A 25,968-nucleotide genomic window follows, 5' to 3' on the forward strand; every position below is an offset into this window, starting at 1 on the left:
ACATATATTTAAAATCTGATTGGTATGGCCAGCAGGTTGTATGGGGGTTAAGGTACTGGATTCCCACATGACCAACTGCTGTTCCAGTCCAGAAAGACCTGGCAGCGTTCTCTCTCTCTCTCTCTCTCTCTCTTTCTCTCTCTCACCAAATTAAAATAATAATAGTGATAATAAATAAAATAATTCTAAAAAATAAAAATCCTGGTTGGCTTGCTTTATTTATCCTCAGGACCAATAGATACTAATTTTAATTACAATAATAAATTCTACTTGTTAAATTCCAACATACAAGGTAATTTAATAGACTTTTGACACATATTATCTCATTTAATAATATGGAACTGATCCTATAACATGAAATTATTATCATCCTTTTATAGATGAGTAAATATGTATATTAAAAAGAAAATAACTTGCTAAAAACCATGTGGCTAGTAAATGGCTGAATGAAATTCAAATGGGCTCTGGGGTCATGATGGGCAGCAAACGCATCTTCCAACGGGGTTGTGCAAGTGAAGTCACATACACCATTAATAAGGTTTTCTGACAGAAGAGACAATCCTAAATCCATTGTATCAGAACCTTCGAGATCAGAAGGGCTATCATTCCACTCTTCTGCAGTTTCACAGCATTCTAAAGGAAGTAAATCACCAGATTTGCTGATGTATCAGGGTTCACCAGATATAGCAGAATTAATCAAAACTTTACCACAGAAATACAGAAGGAAACTTGTGTCTCAGGGGGAAATTACATTTATCCAACATGATGGGCTAGAGTAATCACTGTGGCTGCTGTTTTCATCAGGCAGAAGAATTATCTTTACAATAAAGGACATTCAAAATGACAAATGAGAAACTGTATATTAAACAATTTACTTTAATAAGTAGTCTGTAAAAAAAAAAAGAAATATAGGAAATTTAGATAGAGGGTCAGCAGGTGGCGCAGTGGTTAAAGGTGCTGCCCACATGGTCGACCACAGTTCGAGTCCCAGACCTGGTGGCTTGCTTTCTCCTGCTCCCTTACACACACTCTCTCTCTCTCTTTCTCTCTCTGTCTTACTCTGGCCAAATTAAAATAGTAATAACAGTAATAATAATAATAACAAATGAAATTAAAAAAACAATTCTTAAAAAAAGAAAATTGAGATAGTCGCTTGTATCTCCTAATTTATGTATTTTGATCAGCTCCAAATTTAAGTAATTGTTTATATACTTTATAGTTATTAAAATATACATTTTTAAACGTTAGCCTATTTACTCTTGATTATCAAGCATTATCAGTGTTGAACTCTTAAAAACACATAGTCTAATAAACTTCCATAGGTTTCTCATAATTTCATTTTTCTTTCCATTTCTGTTTAGACATGGTAAGAATTTACCAGGCAGAATTGCTATTTTACAGACATGATTTTCCTGAAATTGGATGAGGATCAGTGAAGAAATTATTATTTGTTTTTCTCTAACTTTTCTTCATTTCACAATGTTACTAAAGTATAACTGGCTTAATAAGTGTTCATACTCTAAATGACACAAAAATATCAGAGATAAAATAGGTGATCAGTATTAAGACTGGGAAGATAGCACAAAAGATTTTATGTAATCTATATTTTTTTAAAAGTCAGTATAAAATAAAAATAAATCAAAAGATGGAAATGAATATAGGATAGAAATAAATGTTTCACTAGGAATTGGAATTTATTATGTTTTGCTGGGTGCTAAACTTTATTCTTTGGTTTATTTTACCATTTTGATTGGGATCATGTTAACCATTAACTTTCTCATACTTAATGTCCGAAAGTCTCATAATTGACCTAAATATCTTTTTTTTTAAGAGGTTTTTGCTATAGGGCGCATGCGCTCGCCAGGCAGACAGAGACAGAGAGACAGAAACCGAGAAATCACCCCCCAGGGGGGATGGCCACGCCACAATGCCTTCTCCTCCATTCGCCTCTCAGGATCTTGGGCACGCACTCACACGTGCCCGTCGTGAGTTTTAAGCCACTGGGTCCGGGACATGAACCGCAGTCGACTAAATGGGAATCCAGCGACATAGCCATTACACTAACTGCTGGTCCCCTAAATATCTATCTTATTAGGCAATTTGTAAAACTTTAACAGGGTCTTTCTGTGCCAAGGGTATATATTGTAAAACATCTCAAAACTAAATAAAATTTCCTCATACCATTAAGAAAAAATGGGATTCAAATGATCACTCATTGAAATACAACGCTTATATTTTTCCCATTAAATGACAATTTCTTCTCTTGGAATCCAACCAGAGAATATTATTTCATACTTAAATAATGACAGTGTCATACTTTTGGGGGAAACTTCTCTTTCCAAAACTTCTAAAACCTTTCTTTCTTAATTAGCTGTAACTAACTTATTCAGTGGTATATGTGATTTCAAAAGAATAATTAACATGTGAAACATTTTCATTTTAACCTTAAAAGAAATCATGAAATCTTTAAGCAGCTCACAAGTTAATCATTTTTAAAACCAACTTAAGTTAAATAATAATTTTTTAAACACTTACATAAGGATGAGATGGCTAAGTCAAAAGAACCTCACTGTTTGGAAACACTTGAAGAAATACTGGTGGAAAGTATAGAAATGAGTATTTAATGTGGAGTTTCAGAATTACTATTCAGAATTTAAAAACTGGAAAAGGGCCAAAGCATGCAACTCTTGAGAGTAGTAGGATTCTTCCGTGGAAATATTTTTCTACTGAGTACCATAGTAGGGACAGGGATTTTTGTGTCTCCTAAAGGGGTATTAAAATACTCTGCACTGAATGTACCTGTCTCCCTGAGTATCTGGGCTGCCTGTGGCCTGCTGAGTATAATCAGTGCTCTCTGTCATGCAGAACTGGGTACTACCTTTCCTAAGAATGGAGCATCTTACTATTTTCTCAAAAGATCTCTTGGATCTTGCATTGCTTTCCTCAGTCTTTGGATCAAACTTTTTGTCTTTTCTTTAGGAATTGCTACTCAAGTCTTGTTATTAGCTAGCTATATAATTCAGCCTTTCTGTGCTGGATGCCCAGTTCCAGAGATATCAAAGAAATGTCTAGCGTTGGCTATTTTGTGGTCATTGGGGATTCTAAATTCTCAAGGAGTGCTAAAGGTGGCTTGGTTTGAGACTATTAGTACTTTGATAAAGATGACAATTCTTTGTTTTATTTCTCTGACTGGGATTGTACTTCTGATAATTGGAAAAAAGGAGAATGTAGCTAGGTTTGAGAATGCCTTGGACGCTGAAGTTCCTGACGGCCCACAGATTGCTGAAGCCTTTCTCCAAGGACTTTATGCATATTCTGGCTCATCAATCCTGATCAACATGGCAGGTAATCCATTTCTGAAAAACTTTATAGCATTCAGAAGGTTTGGTCCACAACTTATATGGAAAGATATATCTACTGATAATTATTTTGTTTGGGGGAATAAAGTTTACTGTTCTCTGTACTACTTAGTCACCATTAAAACTCCATGTAAATTCCTTTGTATTGAATATGTACAATTCATGTTCATCAAATCATATCCCTTAAAAATAAAACTTGGGGGGACCAGCAGTTGGCATAATGGTTATGTCACTGGACTCCCTTGTAGTCAACCGCGGTTCAAGTCCCGGACCCGGTGGCTTAAACTCATGCCAGGCGCGTGTGCAGAGAAGGGATTGCGGTGTGGCCATATCACTTGGGGTGTGATTTCTGTCTCTCTGTTGCTCTCTGTCTTTCTGGCGAGCGTACGCACCCTATAGCAAAAACCTCTCCAAAAAAAGTAAAAATAAAACTTGGAAATTTTTTTTTTAAGTTTTCAAAAGAAAATTAATATCACGTAAACTCAGATTCTATTGCATTCAGTTCTAGTTTTTTAAGGTATTTTATTAAAAACTAATTACATAAGAGATAAATTAAGATGATCTCTTTGTATGAAGTGAATTATTGGGCCAGGCCATGATGTAGCAGTTAAGACAGCTGGATCTTTCAAAGAGCTGACTTAACGGTTTGAATTTGGAACCCAGAGGTTTCAGAAACATGCCAGGTTCATGTGTATGCATGATGAAAATCCTGAAGGGAGGGGTAAATTGAGAAGTGACTGTAGCATGACCATTCTGCATAGTGGATGCTCTCTCACATTTCCTCTGTGTCTGTCTAGTGAATACACACACCCTCTGGCAAATTAAAATAATAATAAAAGTGAACTATTACAGATTTAAAACACTCATGTTCTATTTCACTACTATTCACCCCCAAGCTTAGTTCCCTGCACAGAGGTAAATATAGTCAGCAATTGGGTCCTCTTCCATTATCTGTACATTTACCTGAGAAAATATATTGTACTGTATTCAGGAATTCTACCAGCATTTCTAAGATGCTGTGTCCTAATTTTCATCCCACAATATGTCTTACAGATCTTTCTATAAATATATTTAGTACTTAGTGATCTAGTGTATTCTTTGCACTGCTGCATTTCACTTTAGCGGGCAAAGCAATTGTAGTTTGTTCACAGTAACTGGGAGTAATATAATGATAGTAGTTTTTGTTTACACACTGTTAACTCTCTGGGACAATGTTTTCCTATTTGATATCATGGTCCCATGAAAATTTGGTAACAGTTGCACAGTGTTTTTGAGTAATAAAAGGTTAAATAAAATAATTCACTATATTTCATTTATCAGATACAATTATAACAAAATATTTTAAATATTAATTTGAGGGACAAGAAAATGAAAAATTATCTGTTGATAAAAATGTGTAAGATAATATCTTTAACTGGACTAATATACAGTGTATTCATGTTGAGAAAATTCATTCTGCAAGCTGTAATGATATATAGCAATAGAATTTATAAAACATAAAACATTAAATATTAAGACAGCTATTAAACATTGAATATATATAAAAATTTCAAATAAATATTTGCAAAAATTTTAATGATGAATTTGAGCATACTCCCTTAAATAATGTTACATAGATTTTATGCTTGAAATTTCTGTAAGTTTTTGTTTTTGTTTTTTGTTTGCCATAGGGCACGTTTGCTGGCCAGAGAGGGACAGAGAGAGCTAAAGAGAAAGAGAGAGAAAATGAGAAGTCACCTCCTCATGGGTTATGGCTATGCCACAATCCCTTTCCCTCCATTCTCTTCTCAGGATTTTGGGTACATACGCACATGCGCCTGCGTATTTTTCAAACCGTCAGGTCCAGGACTTGAACCACACAGTTGGCCATGTGAGATCCAACTGCCTTAACCTCTGTGCCACCTGCTACCAAAAATTTTAATGAGAACCTGAGCTTGCTCCATTAATTAATAGTTTCAGGACTGCATGCTTGAAATTTCTGTAAGATTTAAATCAAAGCTCTTAATTTTATGATTTCATAAAATTCTTGATTCCTGAATTCCTGGAATTCTTGATGGTCCTGTCAATGAGATACTTTCCTAGACTGCTAAAAATTTACAACTAGGGGCCAGCAGGTGACATGGTAGTTAGGGTGCTGGATCCCACATGGCCAACCACATTCTGTGTCCTGGACCTGGTGACTTGCTTTCTCAGTTTCTGTGTGTGTCTCTCTCTTTGGTGAACACACATGCCCTATAGCAAACTTAATATAATAATAATAATAATGAATTGTTTTAAATTTACAGCAGATTTGATTTTAAGGGTTTTAACATTTTCCTTTTTTATTGACAAATGTAATTTTGAAATTTCTTGCAATGAAATGAATGGATTTTTAATACAATAATATCAAGGTGTTCCAAATAATGATCAGGATTTAATTTACCTAGCACAAATGAACTGTTATTACTGTACAGCTAGTTTGGAGAATAAAAAGGCAGAAATAATGTACATAGGTGGAGGCAGAGTTTCATGGATCACTCCCTGGAGCTGTGCCATTGCAAATATTTTCTCCCTTTCCATAGATTATCTTTTCACTCTGTTGATTGTTTCCTTGCTGTGTAAAAACTATTTAGTTTGATGTATAGATATTATATTTTAAATGTATTTAGATATTGAAGTCAATTTTCTTTGACTATACTCATGAGTTTTAGTTCTCCACTACAATATCTATAAAATTGTTTTTATTGTTTTGGTTTTACAGACTTTATTAAGAATTGCTTATTTCAAAGATATGGTCTTATGTATTTTCTACTATTACTTCCTATGCTTTGGTAATTTATATTTTTCATTCAATCTCCATTTAAAGTTCAGTTTTCTGAGAGATTTGAGAAAAAAACTTTAACTCTGATTTTTCAAATAAATAGCCAAATAACCATTACCATCTATTAGATGCTTTATCCTTTTATCCATTAGTTGAAATGGTATCAATATAATATACTAAATTTTCTATTTATACAGTTTCACTCCTAAATCCTTGATACCTACACTGATTTATTTATATTCATGCCACATTTATAATATTTATAGTTTTGTAATATTTTATATGCCTGGTATGGCTGATCAACCTCTTCGTTCTTCTTCAAAAAAATCATTGTTGAAATAATATACATTTTAAAATAATATTTTCAAGTTCTTGAAAAGCTTCTTTGGTGATGCTTATTGTGATTTAATGGAATTTGAGGTTAAGTTTTGAGACAATTGTTATGGTTACAGTCATTATGGTCACAGGGGATCAGAAGGTATTTATTTACATGTTGTGATTGGTGCCAGCTATAAGATGCTCATTTTTCATTCAAGGTGTAACTCTTCAGATGACAAACCAAAGCAGGGAGTAGGAGAAAAAATGAGATGAGTACAGTTGGAATATGTGTGCAATTGAATGGAACTGGCTTCATAACCAATGCTACATTGACTTTATAAATTTATAATAGCAAACTCTGAGTTGGCTTCTTATACACCAACATGTGGTAAATCTGACTAGAGGGAACTCTCTCTCAATTTTGTTCCTCTGAGTTTCTAATATGTCATGTTCCTGGTTAAGTGTAAGCACTTTAGACAGCTTATGTCTACATTCTTATGGTAAGGGTTCCTAAAGGGACAACGCTGATTCTCAGTTACCACCATACACCCTCTATTCAATGCATCCATCTCAGTAACAGATTCATAGGAGTCTTTAGTGAAGAGGAGAACTAGCATGACTTAAGTTCTACTCAGTTAGTACTATAAAAGGATAAAAGTCTCTGGCTTTTGTAGCATGACCATGTATATTGGGGCCATCCGACAAGGTGTCATGGAGTGCTAGTTTAGAAAATAAAAATTATTTAAAATATATTAATATTAGAAGTGATTTTACAGTGTCCATATTTTATAACCTGCCCAGAATTCCCATTAATGAATAGAATTTAAGTGGAGAAATAGATAGATGCAGTATTGGCTAATCCTTAGAGGGAGTTGAATTAATAATGGAATAGTTGAGGCTGGTTGGTGGCATGGTGGTTAAGAGTGTTGGACTCCCACGTGGCTGATCACAGTTCAAGTCTCCGACCTGGTGGCTTGCTTTTTCACCTTCTCTCTCTCTCTCTCTCTCTCAGTCCCTCTCTAGTCAAATCAAAATTAATAAATAAAGTTAAATAAAATAATTCTTTTTTAAAAAGGAATAATACCACTAGCTTAGATTTGCTTCCATTCCTCAGTCAAATATATATCTATATCTATATCATCTATATCTATATCTATATAGCAAGATCTGGGGAAACTAAAAAGGCTAGCTCCCCTGCTCTGTGCACATGTTTCCCAGAACAAGCAGCAGCCTCTAGCCTAAGCAAGAACCTGATTTGCCTCCTCTTGAGAGAACTTTTCACAGGCAGAATACATGTAAATATTTGGAAACCCTCCTTCTGACACCTAGCAGGTTGTGATATAAATCAGTTTCAGAAGGAAAAAAATGACTCCTTGAGAATCCGAGATCCTGAAGTAGACATTACTCATAGCAAGCAGCTAGAGGCAGGGCACACTGGCCTCAAAATATATATAGGCTCTCAATCAAGAATGCTTACACTTTCCTAAGTCATAAAGTTTCCCACCCATAGGCCAGTGGGTGGCATGGACTTTAAGGCAGCTGAATCCCACATGGCCAACCACATGCTTCAAGTTTGGACCCAGCATCTTGAAAAAAAAATGTGTGTGCATGTTCAAAATCCCACGAAGAGAATGGAGGTGAAGAGATTGCGGCATGACCATTGCTCTGGGGTGATTTCTCACTTTCCCTCTCTCACCTTTCTCTGGCAAGTGCACACACCCTATAGCAAAAATAAAAACAATCATAAAAGGAAAAATTTACCCATCCACAAAAGGGGATGGGAATCACTAGGTCATGTGACTAAAACTACAAGGTGGAACATCTTGAACTGTGATGAAGTAGCTTGCACTTCCAAGATTCAAGATTAGAATATTTGATCCAAGATCAGGATATCTGATCTGAGCACCTCACACTTCACAGATGATTCTATCAAGTCATGTATACGCCAGCTGGCTCCATCACACACTTGTTATAATAATGTGTACCCTGACCTATTACTTCAGATAAAATTGATGTTATACCAACATTTCCTCACTGCCTTTTCAATTGGAATTTGGGTCGAAAGAATTCCTTGCTTCTACATGACTTGCAGCTAATTTCTCTCACTGTTTGAATAAATTTAAATGATCTCTTTATATTTGATTGGACTCTAATTTGTTTTTGTACAATTATTTTACTTATGTTCCATAGGCTCATCCACTCCATTCATACTTTTCTTACATATAATGATTCTGTAATTATAATACATTACATTACCCAAATGAGAAAAGTGTTTCTCACAACATGAGAAACATGAATTTTTCTTTTAGGCCTAAAATTGAGAGAAGACTGCAAAAAAAAACATTTTAAAGAGGGAAAGGGAAAAAAAAACCAACAAAACAAAACAAAACAAACAAACAAAAAACCTCTAAGAGTTAGAATGAGAAAAGAGCTTCCTCAGATTGAGTTTACTTGGAAGACCTGCAGTTGGCGTAATGGCTTTGCTGCTGGATATCCATATAGTCGACCATGGTTTGAGTCCTTGACCCGGTGGCTTAAACTCACACCGGGTGCATGTGTGTGCATGCCCAAGATCCCAAGAGGAGAATGGAGCAGAAGGGATTGCGGTGTGGCTGTCCCCCCAGGGGATGATCTCTCACTTTCTGTCTCTCTGTCTCTCTCCATCTTTCTGATGAGCACACATGCCCTATAGCAAAAACCTCTCCAAAAAAAAGAAGAAGAAGATTGAGTTTACTTGGGAAAATGAGATGAACTGATGTGGGGGTGAAGAGACATGCTGTGTATTAAATAATAATGGGTTGCCTGCGAAACCATGATGTATTTTTTCTATACTTTTCTATGCAAAAATGCATCATGACTTTTCTGACAACCCCAAATTTGCAGTCACTGTAAACCCATAATCACGAATCACTGAAATAATTTTATTTTACTATGAGATGGTGAAAAATGTAAGTTCTCAGACAGTATTTGTCCTGGACCAAAGCAGAATGAGCTACAAACAGAAGAGGGAGCAACAAGCACCTAAATAATAATTTCTCCTTTTTATTATAAATAATACTTAAAATGATATGTCTTTTTTTCTAATAACTCTATTTGTACTTTTTAGGAGAGATTAAAAACCCTGCTGAAAATATTCCCAAATCTCTGATTACCTCTCTTTCCATGGTGACTGTGGTTTACCTACTGGTTAATGTATCCTACCTGGCAGTTTTGACCCCCAAAGAAATCATCTCTTCAGGTATGAATGTGTTTAAATAAAGAGGAAATCATCACATCTATCTACTCTGAATAAACAGAGATTCCTATAAACTGCAGATTTGGTCAGTACACTTATAATAATCAGAACAATGTGTTTATGATTTGGTCTTTACCAAAAAAAAAAAAAAAAAGGAAAAAAATGCACTAAAAAATCTCTTTATGTGTGTGTGTGTGTGTGTGTGTGTCTGTGTGTATAAAAACACACAATAAAGATGAATTTCTAAGCTTAGAAGAATATAAAACAATGATTTCAGGATTAGCAGGTAGCAATAGTGGTTAAGACTCTGGACTCCCATGTGGTCAACCTTAGCTTGAATCTCGGACCTGGCAGCTTGAAACTCATGCCAGATGTGTGTGCATAGATGCCCAAAATTCCAAGAGGTGACTGGAGGAGAAGGAACTGTGGGACGGCCATCCCCCTTGGGGGTGATTTCTCACTTTGTTTCTCTGTCTCTCTGTTTCTCCAGCAAGTGCATGTTCCCTATAGCAAAAATCTCTCAAAATAAAACAAAAAAAGACACTAATCTCACTCTCATACCATCTACAATCCCTACCCAACCACCCCATCACACCTTCCTTCAGATGAAATATCACCTAGAGCTTTTTGCTATAGGGCATGTGCACTCACCAGAAAGACAGAGATAGAGAGACAGAAAGCCTCACTGTTTGGAAACACTTGAAGAAATACTGGTGGAAAGTATAGAAATGAGTATTTAATGTGGAGTTTCAGAATTACTATTCAGAATTTAAAAACTGGAAAAGGGCCAAAGCATGCAACTCTTGAGAGTAGTAGGATTCTTCCGTGGAAATATTTTTCTACTGAGTACCATAGTAGGGACAGGGATTTTTGTGTCTCCTAAAGGGGTATTAAAATACTCTGCACTGAATGTACCTGTCTCCCTGAGTATCTGGGCTGCCTGTGGCCTGCTGAGTATAATCAGTGCTCTCTGTCATGCAGAACTGGGTACTACCTTTCCTAAGAATGGAGCATCTTACTATTTTCTCAAAAGATCTCTTGGATCTTGCATTGCTTTCCTCAGTCTTTGGATCAAACTTTTTGTCTTTTCTTTAGGAATTGCTACTCAAGTCTTGTTATTAGCTAGCTATATAATTCAGCCTTTCTGTGCTGGATGCCCAGTTCCAGAGATATCAAAGAAATGTCTAGCGTTGGCTATTTTGTGGTCATTGGGGATTCTAAATTCTCAAGGAGTGCTAAAGGTGGCTTGGTTTGAGACTATTAGTACTTTGATAAAGATGACAATTCTTTGTTTTATTTCTCTGACTGGGATTGTACTTCTGATAATTGGAAAAAAGGAGAATGTAGCTAGGTTTGAGAATGCCTTGGACGCTGAAGTTCCTGACGGCCCACAGATTGCTGAAGCCTTTCTCCAAGGACTTTATGCATATTCTGGCTCATCAATCCTGATCAACATGGCAGGTAATCCATTTCTGAAAAACTTTATAGCATTCAGAAGGTTTGGTCCACAACTTATATGGAAAGATATATCTACTGATAATTATTTTGTTTGGGGGAATAAAGTTTACTGTTCTCTGTACTACTTAGTCACCATTAAAACTCCATGTAAATTCCTTTGTATTGAATATGTACAATTCATGTTCATCAAATGGCCAACCACATTCTGTGTCCTGGACCTGGTGACTTGCTTTCTCAGTTTCTGTGTGTGTCTCTCTCTTTGGTGAACACACATGCCCTATAGCAAACTTAATATAATAATAATAATAATGAATTGTTTTAAATTTACAGCAGATTTGATTTTAAGGGTTTTAACATTTTCCTTTTTTATTGACAAATGTAATTTTGAAATTTCTTGCAATGAAATGAATGGATTTTTAATACAATAATATCAAGGTGTTCCAAATAATGATCAGGATTTAATTTACCTAGCACAAATGAACTGTTATTACTGTCACCTTACAGCTAGTTTGGAGAATAAAAAGGCAGAAATAATGTACATAGGTGGAGGCAGAGTTTCATGGATCACTCCCTGGAGCTGTGCCATTGCAAATATTTTCTCCCTTTCCATAGATTATCTTTTCACTCTGTTGATTGTTTCCTTGCTGTGTAAAAACTATTTAGTTTGATGTATAGATATTATATTTTAAATGTATTTAGATATTGAAGTCAATTTTCTTTGACTATACTCATGAGTTTTAGTTCTCCACTACAATATCTATAAAATTGTTTTTATTGTTTTGGTTTTACAGACTTTATTAAGAATTGCTTATTTCAAAGATATGGTCTTATGTATTTTCTACTATTACTTCCTATGCTTTGGTAATTTATATTTTTCATTCAATCTCCATTTAAAGTTCAGTTTTCTGAGAGATTTGAGAAAAAAACTTTAACTCTGATTTTTCAAATAAATAGCCAAATAACCATTACCATCTATTAGATGCTTTATCCTTTTATCCATTAGTTGAAATGGTATCAATATAATATACTAAATTTTCTATTTATACAGTTTCACTCCTAAATCCTTGATACCTACACTGATTTATTTATATTCATGCCACATTTATAATATTTATAGTTTTGTAATATTTTATATGCCTGGTATGGCTGATCAACCTCTTCGTTCTTCTTCAAAAAAATCATTGTTGAAATAATATACATTTTAAAATAATATTTTCAAGTTCTTGAAAAGCTTCTTTGGTGATGCTTATTGTGATTTAATGGAATTTGAGGTTAAGTTTTGAGACAATTGTTATGGTTACAGTCATTATGGTCACAGGGGATCAGAAGGTATTTATTTACATGTTGTGATTGGTGCCAGCTATAAGATGCTCATTTTTCATTCAAGGTGTAACTCTTCAGATGACAAACCAAAGCAGGGAGTAGGAGAAAAAATGAGATGAGTACAGTTGGAATATGTGTGCAATTGAATGGAACTGGCTTCATAACCAATGCTACATTGACTTTATAAATTTATAATAGCAAACTCTGAGTTGGCTTCTTATACACCAACATGTGGTAAATCTGACTAGAGGGAACTCTCTCTCAATTTTGTTCCTCTGAGTTTCTAATATGTCATGTTCCTGGTTAAGTGTAAGCACTTTAGACAGCTTATGTCTACATTCTTATGGTAAGGGTTCCTAAAGGGACAACGCTGATTCTCAGTTACCACCATACACCCTCTATTCAATGCATCCATCTCAGTAACAGATTCATAGGAGTCTTTAGTGAAGAGGAGAACTAGCATGACTTAAGTTCTACTCAGTTAGTACTATAAAAGGATAAAAGTCTCTGGCTTTTGTAGCATGACCATGTATATTGGGGCCATCCGACAAGGTGTCATGGAGTGCTAGTTTAGAAAATAAAAATTATTTAAAATATATTAATATTAGAAGTGATTTTACAGTGTCCATATTTTATAACCTGCCCAGAATTCCCATTAATGAATAGAATTTAAGAGGAGAAATAGATAGATGCAGTATTGGCTAATCCTTAGAGGGAGTTGAATTAATAATGGAATAGTTGAGGCTGGTTGGTGGCATGGTGGTTAAGAGTGTTGGACTCCCACGTGGCTGATCACAGTTCAAGTCTCCGACCTGGTGGCTTGCTTTTTCACCTTCTCTCTCTCTCTCTCTCTCTCAGTCCCTCTCTAGTCAAATCAAAATTAATAAATAAAGTTAAATAAAATAATTCTTTTTTAAAAAGGAATAATACCACTAGCTTAGATTTGCTTCCATTCCTCAGTCAAATATATATCTATATCTATATCATCTATATCTATATCTATATAGCAAGATCTGGGGAAACTAAAAAGGCTAGCTCCCCTGCTCTGTGCACATGTTTCCCAGAACAAGCAGCAGCCTCTAGCCTAAGCAAGAACCTGATTTGCCTCCTCTTGAGAGAACTTTTCACAGGCAGAATACATGTAAATATTTGGAAACCCTCCTTCTGACACCTAGCAGGTTGTGATATAAATCAGTTTCAGAAGGAAAAAAATGACTCCTTGAGAATCCGAGATCCTGAAGTAGACATTACTCATAGCAAGCAGCTAGAGGCAGGGCACACTGGCCTCAAAATATATATAGGCTCTCAATCAAGAATGCTTACACTTTCCTAAGTCATAAAGTTTCCCACCCATAGGCCAGTGGGTGGCATGGACTTTAAGGCAGCTGAATCCCACATGGCCAACCACATGCTTCAAGTTTGGACCCAGCATCTTGAAAAAAAAATGTGTGTGCATGTTCAAAATCCCACGAAGAGAATGGAGGTGAAGAGATTGCGGCATGACCATTGCTCTGGGGTGATTTCTCACTTTCCCTCTCTCACCTTTCTCTGGCAAGTGCACACACCCTATAGCAAAAATAAAAACAATCATAAAAGGAAAAATTTACCCATCCACAAAAGGGGATGGGAATCACTAGGTCATGTGACTAAAACTACAAGGTGGAACATCTTGAACTGTGATGAAGTAGCTTGCACTTCCAAGATTCAAGATTAGAATATTTGATCCAAGATCAGGATATCTGATCTGAGCACCTCACACTTCACAGATGATTCTATCAAGTCATGTATACGCCAGCTGGCTCCATCACACACTTGTTATAATAATGTGTACCCTGACCTATTACTTCAGATAAAATTGATGTTATACCAACATTTCCTCACTGCCTTTTCAATTGGAATTTGGGTCGAAAGAATTCCTTGCTTCTACATGACTTGCAGCTAATTTCTCTCACTGTTTGAATAAATTTAAATGATCTCTTTATATTTGATTGGACTCTAATTTGTTTTTGTACAATTATTTTACTTATGTTCCATAGGCTCATCCACTCCATTCATACTTTTCTTACATATAATGATTCTGTAATTATAATACATTACATTACCCAAATGAGAAAAGTGTTTCTCACAACATGAGAAACATGAATTTTTCTTTTAGGCCTAAAATTGAGAGAAGACTGCAAAAAAAAACATTTTAAAGAGGGAAAGGGAAAAAAAAACCAACAAAACAAAACAAAACAAACAAACAAAAAACCTCTAAGAGTTAGAATGAGAAAAGAGCTTCCTCAGATTGAGTTTACTTGGAAGACCTGCAGTTGGCGTAATGGCTTTGCTGCTGGATATCCATATAGTCGACCATGGTTTGAGTCCTTGACCCGGTGGCTTAAACTCACACCGGGTGCATGTGTGTGCATGCCCAAGATCCCAAGAGGAGAATGGAGCAGAAGGGATTGCGGTGTGGCTGTCCCCCCAGGGGATGATCTCTCACTTTCTGTCTCTCTGTCTCTCTCCATCTTTCTGATGAGCACACATGCCCTATAGCAAAAACCTCTCCAAAAAAAAGAAGAAGAAGATTGAGTTTACTTGGGAAAATGAGATGAACTGATGTGGGGGTGAAGAGACATGCTGTGTATTAAATAATAATGGGTTGCCTGCGAAACCATGATGTATTTTTTCTATACTTTTCTATGCAAAAATGCATCATGACTTTTCTGACAACCCCAAATTTGCAGTCACTGTAAACCCATAATCACGAATCACTGAAATAATTTTATTTTACTATGAGATGGTGAAAAATGTAAGTTCTCAGACAGTATTTGTCCTGGACCAAAGCAGAATGAGCTACAAACAGAAGAGGGAGCAACAAGCACCTAAATAATAATTTCTCCTTTTTATTATAAATAATACTTAAAATGATATGTCTTTTTTTCTAATAACTCTATTTGTACTTTTTAGGAGAGATTAAAAACCCTGCTGAAAATATTCCCAAATCTCTGATTACCTCTCTTTCCATGGTGACTGTGGTTTACCTACTGGTTAATGTATCCTACCTGGCAGTTTTGACCCCCAAAGAAATCATCTCTTCAGGTATGAATGTGTTTAAATAAAGAGGAAATCATCACATCTATCTACTCTGAATAAACAGAGATTCCTATAAACTGCAGATTTGGTCAGTACACTTATAATAATCAGAACAATGTGTTTATGATTTGGTCTTTACCAAAAAAAAAAAAAAAAAAGGAAAAAAATGCACTAAAAAATCTCTTTATGTGTGTGTGTGTGTGTGTGTGTCTGTGTGTATAAAAACACACAATAAAGATGAATTTCTAAGCTTAGAAGAATATAAAACAATGATTTCAGGATTAGCAGGTAGCAATAGTGGTTAAGACTCTGGACTCCCATGTGGTCAACCTTAGCTTGAATCTCGGACCTGGCAGCTTGAAACTCATGCCAGATGTGTGTGCATAGATGCCCAAAATTCCAAGAGGTGACTGGAGGAGAAGGAACTGTGGGACGGCCATCCCCCTTGGGGGTGATTTCTCACTTTGTTTCTCTGTCTCTCTGTTTCTCCAGCAAGTGCATGTTCCCTATAGCAAAAATCTCTCAAAATAAAACAAAAAAAGACACTAATCTCACTCTCATACCATCTACAATCCCTACCCAACCACCCCATCACACCTTCCTTCAGATGAAATATCACCTAGAGCTTTTTGCTATAGGGCATGTGCACTCACCAGAAAGACAGAGATAGAGAGACAGAAAGCAAGAAGTCACCCCCCAGGGGGGATGGCCAGACCCTCTTAGAATCTTGGGCGTACATGCACACGTGCCTGGAGTGACTTTAAGTCACCAAGTCCGGGATTCGAACCCTGGTCGGTCGACTACGTGGGAGTCTAGTGATGTAGCTATTAAGCTACCTGCACCTGCTGGTCCCCTCCAAGGTTTAATTGAAGCCTAACTTTTTTTTTTTTTTTTGGAGAGGTTTTCGCTATAGGGTGCGTGCGCTTGCCAGACAGACAGAGAGAGACAGAGAGACAGAAAGCGAGAAATCACCCCCCAGGGGGGATGGTCACGCCGCAATCCCTTCTCCTCCATTCTCCTCTCGGGATCTTGGGCATGCACGCACACGCGCCCGGCGCGAGATTTAAGCCACCGGGTCCGAGACGCGAACTGCGGTCAACTATGTGGGAGTCCAGCGACATAGCCATTATGCTAACTGCTGGTTCCCAAGCCTAACTTTTTACACATATTTTTTGCCTTCTGCACACACACACACACACACACACACACCACAAGCCTTTCCAGCAATTTATTATTTCCAGAATAGAGATTATGCTTCATTCTTCCCACACAATGCCAGTCTGACTTAAATGCCAGTCTCAAGCTTGATAGTAAGATTGATTCTAAATTTAATACTCCTTGCACCCAACAAGTGCCTCCTATGTTCCATGCAAAAGCTTATAATAAAAAGTCTAAAATCCTGTTTAAAATCATAAAATGAGAGCCAACAAGTGGAATGAAGGTTAAGGCACTGCATCCCACATGACCAACTACATGATTTGAGTCCTGGACCAGGAACTTGAAAAATCATACTGGGAATATGTAGATGTGTGCCCAAAATCCTGAGAGTAAATTAGAGGATTGTGGATTGTGGCATGGGAGTGGGAGGGGGGGGTGATCTCTTACTTTCCCTCTTTCTCTCTTTCTCTCTCTGTCTCTTTCTCTGGAGAGTGCACATGTCCTATAACAAAAAAAAAAAATCATGAAATGAAATACAGTGCCTAAAAGTAAAATTTTATTGCAATCTTTTCTCTGAATTTTATGGTTGGTAATATCATTAATAAGCTCTTTGAATTTTAGAAGAGAGATTATCCATAAAAACAAAGTTTAGCACTTTTGATTTAAAAAATTGATAAAGGCAAAATCATAGGCATCTACTCACTTGTGATTGAAAAGGCAAGCACTATCATTGAAAAAATACTATCATGTTTTAAGTAGTAAAATGATGCAATTATACCACATAATGGTAGACTCTACTTTAACTACAATCAATATTGGATAGGCATAATTTTGGGAAAAAGTTTGCAGCACATTTAATATGCTAACAACATAGTACCATACATTTCTTTTTATTGCTGTTAGAGAGATTTTTGCTATAGAGCATGTGCACTTGTCAGAGAGACAAAAAGTGAGAAATCACCCCCTCCCGGGAAAGTGATAATGCTGCATCTCTTGTCCTCCATTCTTCTCTCAGGATTTTGGGCATGCACACACAAGTGCCCGGCATGAGTTTTAAGCCACCAGATCCAGGACTCGAATTGCAGTCAACTATGTGAGAGTCCAGTGACATAACTATTACACTATCTTCTGGTCCCAGTATCATACTTTTCTAATGTCCATTATTATTCTTAGTTAAGACTAGAATGTTGATCCTGCCTTGAAAATCTACTTTTATTTTTATTTGGCTGTAGTATGAGTACCTGTACCATTTATCTATCATTCTCTAACAAACCTCCCCAAAACATACTGGCTTAAAGGAACTGCTTATTTAACTCATAATTCTGCAGGTTGGCAGTTTAGGATGGATTCAGCTGAGCAATACTTCTATTCTCAGCTGCAGAGGACATCCTTGTGTTGGTAGTCCCCTACAGTTTGGGAAAACAACTATATTGAAATTGCCCGTGCCCTTTGGGGACTCAGCTGGATGTTTGTTTGAGTTCTTTGAGAAGCAAATGCCAAGGCAGAATTAAAATGCAAGGATTGTACTATGGCCAAAGTCTGTGTTAGAGAAAACAGGAGAGAAGTTAGGTAGCACAGTGAAAGCCATGGGATCACAATGCAAGGCTGACCCAAAGCAAAGGATACAGGGAGAGAAGGATGTGCAAAAACATTCTAGACTGCTATGCAGTATAAGAAAAGTCTGGCAGGGACCAGCAGCTAGTTTAATGGCTATGTCGCTGGAATCCCACGTAGTCGACCGCAGTTCGCGTCCCAAACCCAGTGGCTTAAAACTCACGCCGGGCATGTGTGCGTGTGTGCCCAAGATCCCGAGAGGAGAATGGAGGAGAAGGGATTGCGGCATGGCCATCCCCCCTGGGGGGTGATTTCCTGCTTTCTATCTCTCTGTCTCTCTCTGTCTGTCTGACGAGCGCACGCGCCCTATAGGCAAAAACCTCTCGGAAAAAAAAAAAGAAAAGAAAAAGAAAAGTCTGGCACAAGTGAGAGGAGCCCTTTAGTCAAAGATGGCAATCAGATAAATGAGTATTTCAAGCATATCTGCCACACAGTCATTGGCTGAGAACAGTATGTGAGAGTCATGGCTTTGGTGGAAATTCCACAAATAGATTTCACAGTGCAGGGGTAGGTCAGTTATCCTTGTATTTGGAAATTGGTTTGCTGTATTTTCATGGCTCGGAGTTAGTAAGGCTTGTCCCAGCTCAGTCCTCTGACAGGAGACTAGGCTTATTAATACGGTAGCTGAGCAGTTTACCAGCAAAGAGAACAAGCAGAAGTCTGACTCTCAAGGAACAGACTCAGAATTGGTGGGCCACCATTGTCAATGCATTCTACAAACAGGTCACAAGGTCAGACTAATTGATTCAAGAAGCAAAAAGTCTTCCCCTCTTGGAAGAGACTACTCGGTCACATTACAAAAGAATGGATGCAGAAGTAGAAAATGTTTACCATATTTGCAATAAAGCAAAAGTAACTTTGACTTTTTGAAATTTTCAAAACATTTTTGTAGATTCTGTGGCTGTCATGTGGATGGACAGAATACTCCCCTCTATGCAACAGGTCATTTCTTTGGGGATCTCATCTTCAATACTTGGCAACGGTTGTTGTATAATACTCATGGCATCGAGGATATTCTACACTGCAAGCCAAGAAGGACAACTGCCCTTGATCTACTCTATGCTTAACAAACACCTCTGTCCAGCTATAGCTGTGACCCAGATAGTACTTTTATCTTCTGTTGTTATTATATCTTCACAGTTAATAAACATAATAAGCTATGTGGGAGTAGCCTCATGGTATGTAACTGGACTGCAGATGATAGGTTTACTTAAACTAAGGTACCAGGACCCTAATCTACCTCGACCTTATAAGGTAAATCAAAGTTAAAATGTTAATATTAAATTTCTATTCTCTTTCTATAAACAGAATTTCCTTCAGCTACATAGAATACTTCTAACCAATTATAAACTGACTTTGAAAATGTTTGCTTTGTGTCTTCATTTTCCAGTTTTCTGATGTGTAGTATTTTGGGATTGATTTCTATAAAGCAAAAGGTTAAACAAATTTCCTAATAGGAATATAGTACATAGGAATATAGTATATAGGAATATCTTATCATTTTTGCAATCTTTTAAGAGTTAAGCGATAATACTTGGGAGGGGAGGACACTGTTTACCTCACTCAGAAGCATCTGTTCATGGGACCAGCAGTTAGCATAATGGCTATGTCACTGGACTCCCACGTAGTCGACCGCGGTTCAAGTCCTGGACCCGGTGGCTTAAAACGCACACCGGGTGCGTGTGAGTGCGTGCCCAAGATCCGGAGAGGAGAACGTTGGAGAAGAGATTGCGGTGTGGCCATCCCCCCTGGGGAGTGATTTCTTGCTTTCTGTCTCTCTGTTTCTCTCTGTCTGTCTGGCGAGTGCACACGCCCTATAGCAAAAACCTCTCCAAAAAAAAAAGAGCATCTGCTCACCTCTCAACCCAGTTAAGGTGATGCAGCCTTTGCTTCTTGCTCATGTCCTTAACAGGGCCTTCAGTTTCTACAAGCATATAACAAACCCTCAGTTTAATTGACTAAAAAGTTCTGAGAGCCAGCCATGGCATAGTGGTTACGGTGGCTGGATCCTACATGGTCAACCCCACAATTAGAGTCTTAGAATCAGAAGCTTGAGAAAAACACCAGGTGCATGTACATGTGCCAAAATCCTAAATGGAGGGAGAAATGGAAGGGAAGGGATTATGGCGTGACCAATTCCTGGGGCTGGAGGGTACTTTCCCACTTTTTGTCTCTCTATTTTTCTATCTCTCTTGGTGAATGCATGCATCCTCTGAAAAAAATTAAAAATGAAAATAAAAGGAGACCAGTAAATGGTGTAATGGTTATGTAGCTGGATTCCCATGTAGTTGACTGTGGTTTGACCCCAAGAGCTTAAAACTCACACTGTGTGCATGTGCATTGCATGCCCAACATCCTGAGAGCAGAATGGAGAAGAAAGGATTGTGGTGTGGCCATCCCCCCAAAGGGGGGGTGGCGTGTGATTTCTTACTTTCTGTCTCTGTGACAAGTGCATGCACCCTGTAGAAAAATATCTCTCTCTTTCTAAAAAAAAAAAAAAAAATTAAGCTGAGCTTAACTAACAAGAAAGAATCACTAATACCTAGATATTTGTTATCGGTGTTACTATAGGCTCTAGAGCCGATAAAATAGGCTCTGTACAAAATATTTTCAAAAGCACCACTTTCAATAGGCAGACACAGCCCTAAGGTTTGGCCTGAGCCTGGTGAACAGAGCCCAAGCTTGATATCAGATCCTGTATGTCCCACTAAATGGGTGCTTTTGTGTAATGAACTACCCATGCAATCACAGAGAAATAAAATGAGACTTGTTTGAAAAGGCCATTGCAACAATAGTGTAGAAAGTGTGTGAGGGCCAGCCAGGTAGTGTAGAGGTAAATGTGGCTGGATTCCACATAGCCAATAGCATAATTTGAGTCCCAGACTTGAAGGCTTGAGAAACATACCAAGCGCATTTGTGTGCATGCTCAAAATCCAGAGAGGATAATGGAAGAGAAGGGATTGTGGTGTGGTCATTGTCCCAGGGAAGTCCTTTTTCACTTTCTCCCCACCTTTTGTCTCTGTCTTCCTTTGGTTAGCACACACACCCTATAGTAATTTTTTAGAGTATTTTTGGACTTAGGGCATGTGTGTTCACATAGAGAGAGAGAGAAAGCGAAAATGAGAAATTATCCCCTAAAGGGGATAGCCACAGTGCAATCCCTTCTTCTCCATTCTCCTCCCAGGATCTTAGGCATGCATACAATGCACGCCCAGTGTGAGTTTCAAGACACTGGGTCAGGGACTCTAACCATAGTCTGCCATGTGGGAGTCCAGCAACATAATTGCTATGTCACCTGCTGGTCCCTATAGCAATTTTTTTTTGTAACACAAGAAAGTGGATGAGAAAAATATGAGTATTTTTAAACCAAACAGTATAAATATTCTTTGTAACTCCACTTTACTCAAGACAATTCCAAGGCCAAGAGATTAATTACCATACCTAAAAGGGTCAGAGCTGGAATTAGAACCAAGCATTCTGATTCCAGAACCCAAATTTTTGTTTCATTTCTTATAGGATAAATATTTCATTTTGTGATGGACCAATTGGGAAAATTTCCTCTGTGCTCAACATCAGGAATACTTAGCCCTTTCCTAAACAGCTAATTTGTTTATACCTTATGCCAACTTGCTTTCAAATCTGTATAGGGCTTTGTGACATGCAGTTAGTGAATTATGTTCATTCTTTTTCCATGTTTCTGTATTTTCTCATTTATCTTATTTTCATTTATTTTTTCTTGCTATAACGTATGCCATACTATAGTATAGTTTAAATCCTAGGAGGTTCCAGAGTGTCTGTTTTATTCCTTAATCACATATTCAAGTGCCCATTTAAGATGCTTCTAGATTATAAGGATGATGTCAAAAGTAAAATAAGAGTCCCATACTTCATACCAGTGACCATGACAATAACCACTTGAGTGTACCTGATAAAATTTTCTAGCTGTCTTAGGACAAGTAGAGGGTGTAATGGTTATGTTGCTGGATTCCTACATAGTCAACTGTGGTTCAAGCCCCCGATCTTGAGGCTTAAATCTCATGCAAGGCGCATGTGCATGCATGCCCAAGATTCTGAGAGGAGAGTGGAAGAGAAGGGATTGCATGTGGCCATGCCCCCTAGGGGGTGATTTTTCACTTTCTGTCTCTCTGTTTCTCTTTGTCTTTCTGGCGAGCACACATGCCCTATAGCAAAAATCTCCCTACCAAAAAAAAAAAAAATTGCTAGCAGTCTTAATTCAGTAGGTCTCAACTGAGGATTCTTATACAGAAAGTCCACTGATGACAATTTAAGAGCCCCTATCCTACATTATCTTCTCCTTTCTTTGCCATGTTCCATATTAAAAAAAAAAAAAGATAACATCTTCAATTTGAGCTATTCATTTATTAAACAATTTTACAGTGAGTATCTGCTATATTTCATTCACTCTTCTAAGCAAGTCAGAGAAATAAAGACCAAATTTTTCATTTAGGATTTTATCAGCCTCTCAGCAGACTAAGAAATATAGTATACAAATAAGAATTAAAAAGTTCATTAAGAAATGCCACTTAATTGGGCCAGCCCCACAGCTCAGTGGTTAAGAGGGCTGGACCCTGTGTGGCCAACCATGCTTTGAATCCAGGCTCCAGCATCTTGAAAAATAAGCCAGGTCTGTGTGTATGCCTGCCCAAAATCCTGATGAGAAGGAGGAGGGTTTGTAGCATGACCACACTACATTAGGGGGGGTTTCTCTCTTTCTTGTGCTCTCTTTCTCTCTGGTGACTACAAATGTCCTCTGGCATTAGACAGAGAGAGAGAGAGAGAGAAATGCCATTTTGGTGAGCACATTCTATTAAAGTGTACTGAGTGTAATTCTCACAAAGACTTTAAAAGAAGAGGCTTAAATAAAATGCCATTTTGCAAATAAAGAATCTAAGGATCAGATCAATTAAGAAACCCAAGATTAGGGAACCTGTAGTTAGCGTAATGGCTATGTCGCTGGATTCCCACATAGTCGAACACGGTTCGCATCCCGGACCTGGTGGCTTAAAACTCACGCCAGGCGCGTGTGTGTGCGTGCCCAAGATCCCCAGAGGGGAATGGAGGAGAAGGGATTGCGGTGTGACCATCCCCCCTGGGGGGTGATTTCTCGCTTTCTGTCTCTATGTCTCTCTCTGTCTGTCTGGCAAGCGCACACGCCCTATAGCGAAAACCTTAAAAAAAAAGAAAAAAAAGAAAAGAAAAGAAAAGAAAAGAAAAGAAAAGAAAAGAAACCCAAGATTATACATCTGGACAATGGCACTTAAACTACCTGGAAAGAAATCTTTGTCTGACTTAAGCATTTAGCATAGTAAGTGGCACATAGAAGCAATTCGGTGAACGTGTTTTGAAGGAAGAAATAAGTAAAATAGTAAAGCTTGCATTTCAAACCAGATTTTTCTGACTTCAATGTTTTGCTATCTTCATTATTTAATGGTACTGCATTAGGAAAAAAATAGTACATGCTACTTTAAAGAAGGAGTATGAATAAATAGTGTAGTTAATAATAAGTCTGTTTTCCTAATTCCCAGAACCAAGAATGCTTCAATGACTAATACTGAAATGATATAATGTTTTTTATTACTAGAAAGTATTTTTTAATAACCTTTTCCTCTTATTCCTGAAAATAAAGCACTAGTTTTAGTAAATTCATAACAGAACCAGAAGAATAGAGGAGGAAGTTATGAAACTATAGGGCAAATATAGAGTTGTTGGAAAGTCTTGTGTATTTTTCTGTTTTTCTATGTAAAAATGCATCCTGACTTTTCCAACAACCTAATATATAAATACATAGAATTTACAATTTACAACAATTGTTCAGTCTGCCATTAACTTATTTTTTCTTTTCTTTCTTTTTTTTTGGAAAGGTTTTGCTATAAGGTGCGTACGCTTGCAAGAAAGACAAAGACAGAGAGACAGAAAGCGAGAAATCATCCTGCAGGGGGATGGCCACGCCTCAATCCCTTCTCCTCCATTCTCTCTTAGGATCTTGGGCACGCACGCACACATGCCCGGTGTGAGTTTAAGCCACCAAGTCCAGGACTCGAACCGCAGTTGACTACATGGGAGTCCAGCAACATAGCCATTAAGCTAACCGCTAGTCTCTATTAACTTATTTTCTATCATGTAATACTGAGATCATTCCTCTAAATATAGCTGAAAATATATTTGCAGTTACTGAGAACATTTATAATGCCCTTACGTTATTTATAGAAATATTTGGAGATGAAGTCATTGCTAATCCTTAATTTCTTCTTATTTTCAGGTACGATTGCCATTTATATTTGGAACAATAGCTATATCCTTGTTTCTGATTTTCACACCAATGATTCGATTTTCTAAAATAGAGCATATCTTTCAGTTTGTTTTTATTTTCAGTGGACTTTTGTGTTATTGGCTCCATGTCCAATTTACCAAGCATTCTGTGCATTTTGACAAAATCACTTGTTATTTACAATTACTGTTTAGTGTTTCACCGTCTGAAAACTCTGATGAATGTATTTCAACAGAGAAAAATGACCCTAAAAAAACCTACTTATAAATAAAAAACGGGAAAATGTCCATTTTATTTTTTAAAAACTCTTTAAAAAATTTTTTTTTGCAAGAGGTGTGTGTGCTACCAGGAAGACAGAAAAATACCTCCAAATGAGTTATTATAACAGGGAAAAAAAACACAATTTTTTAACCGTGTTTTGCTTTATTCCTCTTTCTTATATTTTAAAGGATAACTGGGGCTTATAGGTTCTGTAACTAAAGTAATCTGTAAGTATTGTAACAGATAAGGTCATAAATAAGCCTGTTTGCTTAGAAGAGGAAACTTAAGCCACTTGCTCTAGACCATGGTCTCAAGAATGCAACAGGACCCAAGTTCCAGGCAAGAAATCTTAAGAGATAGGCATGTTTGCTCAAGAGACACAATGTAACAGGTTAAATTAGAAAAACTGTAATAATGTTATATTTAACATAATAGCTATTTACAGATGTTCAGATTGTTTTGTTAAATAGTGTAACTTAAAGAAAATATGTTGCAGGTTCCCTTAATCTATCAATGTATGCAACAAGTCTGAGTTAACAGATTCAATGTCAACATAAGAAAAGAAACTGGGTCATAAATGTCATGTGAAAGAAAAGGTTCATAGAACAATTTTGGGAAAATCATGAAAGTAAGAGTAACATCGAATTCAAATTAAATTTATGTTATAAATAACAATGGATAAACAAGAGGCGTAAAGTATATAATGTGCTGGAAATCTCTGTTCTGGAAGTTGTTTGTGAGCTTGTTAGTTCTCAGCCACTCCCTGTACTTGAACACAACTAAATAAACTCTTTCTCCCACTTTGTTTCACCTCTTGATTGTGCACAGAAACAGCTTCTATATTTTAGCAGGCAACACATGGTCATGCTGCAATCCCTCCTCTTCCATTTTCCTTACTGGTGGGATTTGGGACATGCGTGCACACACACCCAGTGTGTTTTTCAAGTTGCAGAGTCATGAACCATGCAGTTGGTCATGTGGGATCTGGCTCCCTTCATCACCAGGCCATGAGACCAACACTAAAACAAAAATTTTCTAAATGAATTAATACATTCTTAAAGATAATCTTTATTTT

General features: G+C 37.1%; 2 protein-coding genes across 2 annotated transcripts; both read left to right on the plus strand.

Moving 5' to 3' along the window:
• Positions 1 to 2,556: 2,556 nt before the first annotated feature.
• LOC102499622 (solute carrier family 7 member 13-like) lies at positions 2,557 to 9,735 on the plus strand. The gene is made up of 2 exons (XM_006153859.1): positions 2,557 to 3,345; positions 9,584 to 9,735. Exons 1-2 carry the CDS (start codon positions 2,679 to 2,681, stop codon positions 9,733 to 9,735), a joined length of 819 nt encoding a protein of 272 aa, XP_006153921.1. The 5' UTR covers positions 2,557 to 2,678.
• Positions 9,736 to 10,403: 668 nt separating this feature from the next.
• On the plus strand, positions 10,404 to 24,931 carry LOC102493973 (solute carrier family 7 member 13). The gene is made up of 4 exons (XM_006153850.2): positions 10,404 to 11,173; positions 15,446 to 15,577; positions 19,236 to 19,597; positions 24,624 to 24,931. The coding sequence occupies exons 1-4, from the start codon at positions 10,507 to 10,509 to the stop codon at positions 24,897 to 24,899; spliced, it is 1,437 nt and encodes a 478-aa protein (XP_006153912.1). The 5' UTR covers positions 10,404 to 10,506; the 3' UTR covers positions 24,900 to 24,931.
• Positions 24,932 to 25,968: the final 1,037 nt, after the last annotated feature.

The sequence above is a fragment of the Tupaia chinensis genome, unplaced genomic scaffold, assembly GCF_000334495.1.
Source record: "Tupaia chinensis unplaced genomic scaffold, TupChi_1.0 Scaffold000388_1, whole genome shotgun sequence".
Lineage (NCBI taxonomy): Eukaryota > Metazoa > Chordata > Mammalia > Scandentia > Tupaiidae > Tupaia > Tupaia belangeri.